This window comes from Myxocyprinus asiaticus, chromosome 45 (assembly GCF_019703515.2).
Source record: "Myxocyprinus asiaticus isolate MX2 ecotype Aquarium Trade chromosome 45, UBuf_Myxa_2, whole genome shotgun sequence".
NCBI classification, from domain to species: domain Eukaryota; kingdom Metazoa; phylum Chordata; class Actinopteri; order Cypriniformes; family Catostomidae; genus Myxocyprinus; species Myxocyprinus asiaticus.
Genome location: NC_059388.1, coordinates 28,330,621 through 28,342,755, shown reverse-complemented (window position 1 = coordinate 28,342,755; position 12,135 = coordinate 28,330,621). Strand labels below are relative to the sequence as shown.

The window sequence follows — 12,135 nt, the reverse complement described above, 5'->3', positions numbered from 1 at the left end:
ACAAAGCATGTATAAAATAACAGAACAATGTTCTCATTGTGACAAATGTTCATTCATTCACATCCTTTTTTCAATTAGTGTAAATTTTCATTTAGTTTTCCTAGTATTTTTAAACTTTTTTTGTGAAATAAAGTTGAAAGACAATGCAGTTTATCTTGTATATTGAAATCAAGTTTTCTTGTTTCAAAGGGGGGCGTGACCAAAACAAATTGAGAACCACTGAGTTAACCAAAGTCCATGGAAATCTGTACAGTTATATGGTCGCAAAAACATATTTAATAATCTAATTTAAGTGATAATTAATCGGAGCAGAACCTAAAATATTTAATAGCATATTTCTGCAGTCCATATTTGAGCTCATGTTATGTGTCACAGGGTGTGACAATTGATTTTAATGCCCGTCACTGTCAGATAATCTGTGATAATGAAATGCTTTTGGATTGTGTGGGTATATCAATCAAATCAAATCAATCAATCAATCTTTCACTGAACTGTGTTTTCCAGACCACCTCCTCCAGTGCTATGTCTGTTTTGTTGAGGTACATGACAGGGTCTCCCTGGTGTGAAGCGATCAATCAACTGTTTGGTGGGTAGAACCAATGCCTCTTCCTGGCACGTCACCCTGCGGGCTCTCAGTCTCTCTCTCTTCCTGCTGCTAGTACTAACGGATGAATGGGCATAACAGAGACAAAAGCAGCACACAACGGGCTTCCCCTGCCCTCACATCCAACAACAGGGTGTAACGTGCTAGCACACTCATGTCGCACACACACACGGACATAAACCTGACGACACAGCTGCCCTTTTAATTCCTGTACAGGTAATCACTTGGAGTGATACAAAATTTTAGACTGATGTGTGCAAATGTAGACAGGACAATGGTCTATTGTTGCAGGGTAGAGATCAAATTTGAGGGAAGGAGACTTTAAAAGCACATTTAAGGGTGAGCGCAGGGCATCAGAAGTGCAGATGGCTTACATGTCCAGTCAAACTATCAGATGGCCCAGTAAAACACACTGATCTATATTTTCCCCACCATGTCATATTACATTTAATTCAGCAGGATGAACAGTGACAGAAAGATTAAAAGACCACCATAGTGGTGATTAGGTGCCTAAAAGCAAAGAGCCAAAATCTGTCCAACTGAAAGAAGTCCTTGAGTAATTGTAAACTAAATATCTTGCAAAGCATTAAAAAAATAATTTATTGTAACACCAAGGAAATTAAATAAACATTAAGGCAATTCTTTCTAAATAAGTTGACTGCATAATGAACCAACAATACACTTGACATTTATTCACTGATTTATTTTTGAACAACAGACATCTACAAAAACTTGATATTGGATTGCTGTCCTTTACACTCACTGAGCACTTTATTATGAACACTATGGTCCTAATAAAGTGCCCCAAGTGGTCTTCTGCTGTTGTAGCACATCCGCCTCAAGGTTTGACATGTTGTGCATTCTGAGATGCTATTCTGCTCACTACAATTATATAGAGTGGTTATCCGAGTTACCGTAGCCTCTCTGTCAGCTGAGAGGCAGTGGTGGCTCAGTGGTTAAGGCTCTGGGTTACTGATCAGAAGGTTGGGGGTTCAAGCCCCAGCACCGCCAAGATGCCACTGTTGGGCCCTTGAGCAAGGCCCTTGACCCTAACTGCTCCAGGGGTGCTGTATCATGGCTGACCCTGCACTCTGACCCCAGCTTGGCTGGGATATGTGAAAAAAAAAAAAAAGAATTTCACTGTATATGTGCAAACCAAAAATGTGTGATAAATAAATATTAAAAAAAAAAACTTGAACCAGTCTGGCCATTCTCTGTTGACCTCTCTCATCAACAAGGCTTTTCAGTCCACAGAACTGCCACTCACTGGATGTTTTTTTGTTTTTGGCACCATTCGGAGTATATTCTAGGGACTGTTGTGCGTGAAAATCCCAGGAGAACAGCAGTTACAGAATAACTCAAACCAGCTCATCTGGCACCAACAATCATACCACGGTCGAAATCACTGAGATCACATTTTTTTCCCCATTCTGATGGTTGATGTGAATATTAACTAAAGCTCCTGACCCGTATCTGCATGATTTTATGCATTGCACTGCTGTCACACGATTGGCTGATTAGATAATCACATGAATAAGTAGGTGTACAGGTGTACCTAATAAAGTACTCAGTGAGTGTATAAATACAATATCTTAAACATGAAATATCCTATATAAAACCTTAAATAACCAAACAGTAAATTAAATCAGCGGTTCTTAGCTGACCGAAAATGGGTCATAGGTCTGGTCTGATCATAATCATGGACAGCAGGGAAAAACAATCCAAATGCAAATAAGAAAATTCAATTGACCATTTAATCATGCATAGTTAGAATAGCTTTTAAAATGGAGAAAACACTTCATAGATATTTTGTTGTTGATGTCAAATGTTATGCATCCAATCAAACTCTACAGTACTTTCTGGCACAAATTCATCTGCCACTTGATTAAAGTCAGCCAAATTAGGAAGATGCCAACATTGACAGGTTATGTGATATGATCTTCATCTTTTCATAAACCATAACATTCATACATTTAAATGTTTGATTTTAAGGATATTTTCGTTTACTTATATACAATAAACAATTTTGGTACCACGTTGCATCATCTCTTGATGCTCATAATACAAATCTGGTCCCAGAAGCAACTCTGTTGAGAACCACTGACCTATATAACCAAATATTTAATATATAACATTTAAATTATCAAATTGCAACTTTATAATGCAGACAACATGTACTTACAAGCCTCTGATTCAGACACTCAACAGACATTCTAATGTCTTCAAAAACCTGAGATTGCAATGCTTTTTGTCTTAAAAGACTGAAATGAAACATAATACCCTAAAAATCTACAAAAATACCAAACATTTCCAAGAGAATGATGCAGCCCATGTATACTGTATAATGCAGCAATACACTTAACATTTATTCATAAACCTGTTTATTCACTTAACAAACACTCTAATCTTTTGAAAAGCTGATATATGACTAATATGAAGCATAATGATTTAAACTTTTACCAAAAATATAAAACATCTGCAAAAGATTGATTTAAAAAATAATAAACGCATGCATGCACAACCTGTAGAAACAAAGCTCTTCAAACTACTTTAGGCATCATGCACTCGTGCCGAAAACGCAACATCTATTTAGACATATCAATCACTCTGATGTCTTTCACACTCATTACTGTATTTATTTCTTACCTATTTGACAGATGAGCCACAGTTGAGCGATGAGCAGATGCGATCTGTCTTTGATCACACGCATCTTCAGGTTGCACGCGCTCAAGTTCTGCACAGAGAGAACGAGCATCTATTGATAACGCAATTGCACAACTATTGCACTGATGTTACCGTGGATCCATGACAGTGTTTCACATAACCTCTTCTTTCCCACGCCAGAGCTTCATTCACGCAATGATCACAGAGCGCGCGCGAGGAGAGACGCTGAGTTCACGCGCCACCCACTGTCCACTCGCTCGCGCATAGTCAATCTCAGGTTTACAATCCGCGGTGCTTTGAAGTGCAAAATTTCATCAATCATAATATGATGATGAGGGCTTACATGCTGTTTGCGTGTCTGATGATTTATGTGTACACTGTGTGCATGCATTTCGATCATGCGGTATAATTGAATGGAAAGGAACTGCATGTTGAAAGCTGCCTGTTGCTCCATGTTACACATAATGAATTGTTTTTATCAGTGTCCTTGATCAATATATAATGGGTGTGTGTATATATATATATATATATATATACACACACACACACACACACACACACACACACACACACACACACACACACACATATATATATATATATATATATAAGATCGCCAATTAATTCAGATGGGATGCACTTAAGAAACATTACTATGGATTTAATCAAGAAACGTCACCAGCAATGTATCTAGTGATTTCTTTTCAGCCAGTTACTGTGATTTATGGCATTAATAAGCATGGATAAGCTCCATCTCACCAAAAATGTAACACCTTTGAAATGGCTTCTGCTCAGCATGTATGGTTAGATCCTTGTTCCAGAACCAAAGCTCACAGAAACATACGGTTTCTACACTCTATTGTTATGCTTTCTCCCAAATTTACATAATTTATGCAGGGCACCTACTTCACTTGCTGGACAGCTTTTATAAGGGCGAGCTTGTATATAGCTCCTACTGCATTCAGAGAAAAAAAAACATTGCACATGTCTGATCTGTACGCTTATAGTTTAGACTCAACTCAAACCTGTTGATTATGATGTACAAAAACACTTCCCGAAGTCTCAATGTTTCAAATATGCTGTCTTTCCTGCTGCCTTAAAACGATTGGTTCACCCAAAAATGAAAATTCATTCATTGTTAACTCACCCCTGTGTTGTTTTAACCTAAATGACTTTCTTTTTCTTAATACAAAGGGAGAAATTGAATCAAATGTTTAGCTCAGTGATGTCATGCAATGGCAGTTTATAGTGACTACCTCTTCAAGCTTCAGCAAACTGGCATCAGTCCAAAAATGTTCATAAAATAAGGCTGGGTATAGAAATGCATAAATTCTTTGACTACAAACTCTTCAGACATGTTTAGTAAGTTCTGTTCTCTGTTTTGTGTGTTATGATCTGTTGTCACTATCACTGTGGGGGACTTGTTTTTAGATAAACAAATGAGTTTTCGCTTGAATGCCCAATTTCGCAAGGGGGCTGCGTGAACTGTTGCTCTCATGCCTTATCATGAACGCACACAGGAGATCAACTGTCAGTGAACATTTTCACTAAATAATACATTCGATTTCAGTTTGTTTCTCACCAAACCTTATCGTATGCTTTCATAACAATCATGAGTCTCATGGAATAATTTATTAGACTTCTGAATTATAATTTTGTGTCCTTTTGAAGCTTGAAGAGGTGGCCATTGTATGACATCACTGAACACAAAAAAATTTCACAACTTCTACCTTTGTGTTAAGAAAAAGAAAGTAATTTAGGGTTATAACAACACAGGGTGAGTAAACATTGACTGAATTTTTATTTTTGGGTGAACTATCACTTAAATAAGGATACAATCGTTTCAGTTTTTGGTTACGAGGTAGCCTAGACTAATGTCAACATTGCAGCGTTGTTATCAACCAGAAAACAACACATCCTATTCTTCAATGATCCATCATTCTTGAGAAAAACAGTAACCATGTCACTGAGATCCAGGTCTCATCTTTTCACAAAAAGCAGCAGCATTGTTAATTGGGTGCATTTGGATGACAATAATACACTGGGAGGTGGACAAAAGCCACCAAAAGGGAGACTATGTGAAAGCTTTTGTGGACACAGAGAGAGCCGAGGGTCACACCAAGGCAACACGGCACTGGGGATTTGTGTTGGTCATAAAAGTGAAGAGGAAGAGGGTATGCCGAGATTTAAGCCAATCAGAACGTTCAGATTAGTTCCACGGACTCCAAACAACAAGACGACTTTGTAATCAAAAGCATCTCTTGTGTCTGTAGGTTGCATATAGAATTCATGATGTGTTTTACTGAAAGAGCAGGATCATTTTACACTGAAGAGCATCAAAACTAAAGGTGCTTAAAATGGCATAACAACGATCTCACAGGGTCCTCGCTTCACACATGAGGATTGAATTACTCTAGATAGGCATCTGCACTATGGGAGAGAGGGCAGCTCATTAGTAGCACCCAATAAACCCCATTAGCTAGCAATAGGATCACGTGAATTCAGGTTTTTCCTACCTTTGTTAGGTTTTGTTTTGCTTTATAATGCAAAAGGTGGGACAGGTTCCTACCATTTAATTGGCTGAATCAAGCAGATGATTGGACCACAGTTGGGTGTGTAGATGAATACCAACAACAATATTGATAGCCTGCTGTGCTGCCCATGTTCAATATTCCCGGCATTCTGCCGCGCATTGTAAATCAATGCATGTCACATCGAATCATTACGGGGGTGTTAGAATGCCAGTCCCTATGGCTTATTTGTCTGCAGGGTGTTCAATATCTGCATATTGTGATAACATCTTTCTTTGTGTTGCATATGAAATTGAAAAACCTACACAGCGCAGGAAAAAATAAGACCATATTTTTGCAATAGACTTGTCTAAAGATGTATCTTTTTTCTTGAACCAAAACATAAGTATAAAAGCACTGAAAATTGGACAAATAGCACCATCTCTTGAATCTATAGAAGCCAGTTTGTCCCAGGAAGGTTTATTCTATAGGGACATTCTAACAGTGGGATTGATGAGTTTTTGTGGGGTCTTATAAAAGCCATTCACGAATATAACTCCATTTCTCACAACTGACTGTGCCATTGAAGTAAGTCTCTGAAATGTGACATCATGCCTCCTTGAGTCCAAAAAAAAAAAGAGAGGGGCCCAGAGAAAGATGGCTGGGGGCTTTTCATCTGAAGCACCATGTCAGCGACTGCACAGACCACTGTCTCTATCTCCCTCAGAGAATCACACTGAAAAATCAAAACACATCTCACATGCACACATGGCTGAAAAGAGGGTTACAGTGTGTGACTGTAATCACAAGGCAAAAGCGAAACACAGAGGCTCCACCTTTGGTTGAATGACACATAATCCTAACTTCACAATCCCGAGAACAGTGCTTTTAAGCCACTTCCAAACTAACGAGTTTTCTTTTAAAAACACATACATTATGCTACATTTACACCTCTCATTCACGCTAGAATGGCATTTTAATCCCCTGAAAAAACACTCTCTATATATGCATACTTTGGAAAATAATGACTTTAGGAAAGTGAAAACAGATGTTTCAAACTTTGTGATGGACAAAGAAAAATCAAGCATTGTAAATTAAAATGTAAATAATTAAAATGTAAATTAAAATTCTATATAATTATGTTGTATTTCACAACCACAAAGCAATGCCCTAGCAACCACCCAGAACACCTTAGAAATGCCTAGCAACTAGCCAGAACACCTTAGCATCCGCGCAGCAATGCCATAGCAGCAACCAGTTAGAAGACCCCAGTAACCTCCTAAGAAAATGCCCTAACAACCACAAAACACGTTAACATCCACATAGCAACCAGCCAGAACACCCTAACAATGCCCTAGCAACTACACAGATCCCCATAGCAACCACCCAGAATATCCTAGGAACACCCTAGCAACCACCCAAAACACCCTATCATGCGCTTAGCAAGGCATTGCAACCTGTCAGAACACCCAAGTACTTCCTAACAACCAGCTAGAACAACATGGTAACTGCCTAGAAAATGCCCTAGCAACCACAAAACACCCTATTATCCCCCTAGCAACCAGCCAGAACACCCTACCAATCCCCTAGCAACCACAAAGTAATGCCCTGGAAACCACCCAAAATGGGAATGCCCTAGCAAACCTCCCAGAGCACCCTACCATCCGCCTAGCAACCAGCCAGAATATGCCTAGGATCCACATAGCAACCAGCCATAACACCCTAGCAATGCCCTAGCAACCAATCAGATCACCCTAGCAACCACCCAGCAACACACTGCAATGCCCTAGCAACCACCCAGAACACCCTAGCATCCACCAAGCAATGCCAGTCAAAAGGCCCTAGTAACTGTTGAGCAACCATCAAGAACATAAAGGCAACTGACTAGCAAATGCCCTAGCATCCACACAGCACCCTAGGATCCACCTAGCAACCAGCTACAACACGCTAGCAATACCCTAGCTAGCAACCAGACAGAAAACCCTGCAATGCCCTAGCAACCACACAGATCCCCATAGAACCCACCCAGAAAACCCTAGGAACACCCTAGCAACCACCCAAAACACCCTAACATCTGCCTAGCAACCATCTAGCAACCAGCTAGAACATGCCTAGGAGCCACTTAGCAACCAGCCAGAACACCCTACCAATCCCCTAGCAACCACAAAGCAATGCCCTGGAAACCACCCAAAATGGGAATGCCCTAGTAAACCGCCCAGAACACCCTAGCATCCGCCTAGCAACCAGCCAGAATATGCCTAGGATCCACATAGCAACCAGCCAGAACACCGTAGCAATGCCCTAGCAACCACACAGATCACCCTAGCAACCATCCAGCAACACACTGCAATGCCCTAACAACCACCCAGAACACCCTAGCATCCACCAAGCAATGCCAGTCAAAAGGCCCTAGTAACTGTTGAGCAACCATCAAGAACATCATAGCAACTGACTAGCAAATGCCCTAGCATCCACACAACACCCTACGATCCACCTAGAAACCAGCTACAACACCCTAGCAATACCCTAGCTAGCAACCATCCAGAACACCCTGCAATGCCCTTGCAACTACACAGATCTCCATAGAAACCACCCAGAAAACCCTAGGAACACCCTAGCAATCACCCAAAACACCCTAACATCTGCCTAGCAACCAGCTAGAACATGCCTAGGATCCACCTAGCAACCAGCCAGAACACATTATAGCAACCACACAGATCCCATTAGCAACCACCCAGAAAATCATAAGAACACCCTAGCAACCACCCAAAACACCCTAGTACAGGCACGGACTGGCCATTGGGAGAACCGGGACTTTTCCCAGTGGGCCGGCCGTGAAATGGGGCCACCGCGTTATGCAGAATGCGCCACAAAATGGCGCCACAGTATACGGAAGGGGGCAGCGATATGCAGAAAAGGACAGCAACCCTAGAGTCACTCAGCACACCCTGGATTTGAACTTGCGACTTCAGGGGTGGTAGACAGTGTCAATACTTGCTGAGCTACCCACGCCCCCTCCAATCTACATCTTGATGTAATCCTTCTTCATGATCGTGCAGCGTGTTTTTATGAGCTAAATGCGAGGCTAAACAAAAAGTTAAAATATGACAAGACTGCAGTATACCCAACAGACTCGTGCAGTGCGTGCAAGCCATTTGCACATCACGAGCCAGCAGCGCTTCACTTTCGGTTAATCGCGCGAGTAAACGCGCTCACTTTGCCTCAGTCAGGCTGCACGGATGACAACCTACATTCTGTGTTTCAATTGTTTCTTTTTGCTTTCAGAACAACACATGATGTAATAAGGAAAACACCACTATTAATCCTTGAGATTTTCAACCCAGCATACAGGTACACCATCTTTAAACCAGTCACACTCAAAATTACATGAAACGCTTAAAAGAGAAAACATAAACCCACATCGTGGGATTAAAAAAATCTGAGTCTATTCAAAATACAAATTAAAAGGGATATAAAGTTTTAGGATTTTGCAGGTGTGATTCACCGAAAAGGGCCAAATAGTTGTTCGGCTTGTGATGCGTTAATGGTTTGCACGTGCAACGCGAGTCTCGTCACACTTTAATAGTGTTTAGTCTCCAATTCAGCTGATGAAAATATGCTGCGTGACTACATCAAGATGTAGATTGGAATGCAGGTGCGAAAATATAATTATAAATAAAATAACCTGCTCCTCTCTCACTGTTGATTGTGTGCTAGTGATTACATGATTACAATGACATAATATAAGAAATATCTCGGCACAGCCTGTTTTACGGGGTCCTGACTAAGAGGGTCTTTATAGAATGCTAATTGATGATTTGATATACCGGTTCCCACAGGCTTATCCATTAAACAATCAAAACAATGTGGATTTTTTAAATCGCTTTGATCATTAATAGGTGTTGAAACCCAGAGGAATGTGACTGAAAATATATGCCACACGTCTCAGTTCCTTAGCAACAGATAAATCACAAAGAGAAAACTTGATGGAGGAGGGAAATCAAAAAGCCCAGTGCTGACCTCCTACCATGACAGACAATCAAAAACACAGGCAAAGAGATGAAAGAAACAGCACTTCAAAGATACCAAAAGTGGAACAAAAAAGTAAGGGCTGCTCCAGTTGTCAGTTATATACACTGGCTGCCAAAAGTTTGGAATAATGTACAGATTTTGCTGTTTCGGAAGGAAATTGGTACTTTAATTCACCAAAGAGCCATTCAACTGATCATAAAATATAGTCAGGACATTACTGATGTAAAAAACAGCACCATCACTATTTGAAAAAAGTCATTTTGGATCAAATCTAGACAGCACCCATCACTCCAACACCTTATCCTTGAGTAATCATGTTAAATTGATCATTTGGTACTAGAAAATCACTTACCATTATATCAAACACAGTTGAAAGATATTTGGTTCATTAAATGAAGCTTAACATTGTCTTTGTGGTTGTTTTTGAGTTGCCACATTATGCAATAGACTGGCATGTCTTAAGGTCAATATTAGGTCAAAAATGGCAAAAAAGAAACAGCTTTCTCTAGAAACTCGTCAGTCAACCATTGTTTTGAGGAATGAAGCTATACAATGCTTGAAAAGATTTCATACAAAGGTGTACACTACAGTCTTCAAAGGCAAAGGACAACTGGCTCTCACAAGGACAGAAAGAGATGTGGAAGGCCAGATGTACAACTAAACAAGAGGATAAGTACATCAGAGTCTCTAGTTTGAGAAATAGACGCCTCACATGTCCTCAGCTGACAGCTTCATTGAGTTCTACCCGCTCAACACCAGTTTCATGTACAACAGTAAAGAGAAGACTCAGGGGTGCAGGCCTTATGGGAAGAATTGCAAAGAAAAAGCCACTTTTGAAACAGAAAAACAAAAAGAAAAGGTTAGAGTGGGCAAAGAAACACAGACATTGGACAACAGATAATTGGAAACGAGTGTTATGGATCTTAACCCCATTGAGCTTTTGTGGGATCAGCTAGACTGTAAGGTGCGTGAGAAGTGCCCGACAAGACAGCCACATCTATGGCAAGTGCTACAGGAAGTGTGGGGTGAAATGTCACCTGAGTATCTGGACAAACTGACAGCTAGAATGTCAAGGATCTGCAAAGCTGTCATTGCTGCACATGGAGGATTTTTGGATGAGAACACTTTGAAGTAGTTTAAGAAAAATTTTCAAATTGTAATAGTAATTTTTCACATTATTAATGTCCTGACTATACATTGTGATCAGTTGAATGCCACTTTGGTGAATAAAAGTACCAATTTCTTTCCATAAGAGCAAAATCTGTACATTATTCCAAACTTTTGGCCACCAGTGTACGATATAAGAAAACAACAACACTATATTAGAGAAGAATTCCCATACAGTACATACTGAGGACACATTATTTATATGTGTTCACATTATTAATAAAATGCATCGGAGTCCACTAGGATTAAATTCTCAAGGCCTGTGTTGCTTAATTTATTGCTTAATAATTGTTTTATTTATTTTTTTAAAAGCAGACACCAAGCATTCCATTTGTTTATGAAAAAATTAAGTAAAAAAATCCATTCAAGAAATGGTTACATTTATATTTATATTTAAATTAAATAAAATCAATTCTTCCAACAATGAACATATTTTTAAAATCAGCAAAAAAATATATATTCACAATAAATTAATTTTATAGTGTTTACATAAAACTACAATCATAAAGGGTTTAACTGAAGCTAATGTTTAAAATTCAGCACCGCACAATAGACTTACTCTGTTCTTACAAAGAGTAATGACCTTGATGATTCAGGAGCATATAGGGTCCAAAATATTAGGAGAAACTGCTAACGGAATCACATACAACCATCAATCAACCTTTTAAAATGCACTAAAGGAAATAAAATAATTTAAGCTATTTTTCAATATTTCACACATTTCAATTTCACAACCAAATTCCATCTATATGAATTGTGTAATGTTTAATAAAATTAAACTAATAAACAATTCAATTTGATGGAATTTTGTTTTTAAATTGAAATAAACCTTAAACCTTTTTTTTTTTTGAGTGTGCCCTAAAAAGGACTTTCATTATTGATGCAGACTTATGTTATGACAGACAGCGTCAATTAAAAAAAAAATTATACTTAAGAATTAAAAAAAGCCACAGAAGATAGTTCAATCACACTTTATCATGCACATCTTGGTTGCAATTAGTTTCTGTCTTACATCCTTGAGTTTGGACAGTAGCAAAACCTATTGCGGCATTTAACAACAGACACTTGAGCAACAATTTAGAGCTGGTAATGAGGGCCAAGATTACAGACATCAGTGGGTGGCAAATGTTAAAATGAATGCAGGTGACGTCCTCTCAG

General features: G+C 39.2%; 2 protein-coding genes across 3 annotated transcripts in view; one reads left to right on the top strand and one right to left on the bottom strand.

The window, feature by feature from the left end:
- Positions 1-3,526, bottom strand: part of LOC127434818 (receptor-type tyrosine-protein phosphatase zeta-like) — a 52,627-nt gene extending 49,101 nt beyond the window's left edge. For both annotated transcript variants that reach the window (XM_051687811.1, XM_051687812.1), the window contains exon 1: positions 3,251-3,526. In XM_051687811.1, coding sequence (XP_051543771.1) covers positions 3,251-3,359 — 109 coding nt within the window. In that variant the 5' untranslated portion in view covers positions 3,360-3,526. The remainder of the gene's footprint in view (positions 1-3,250) is intronic.
- LOC127434831 (single-stranded DNA-binding protein, mitochondrial-like) overlaps positions 1-12,135 on the top strand; it is a 106,713-nt gene that overhangs the window by 24,509 nt on the left and 70,069 nt on the right. The gene's annotated exons all lie outside the window — the stretch shown is intronic.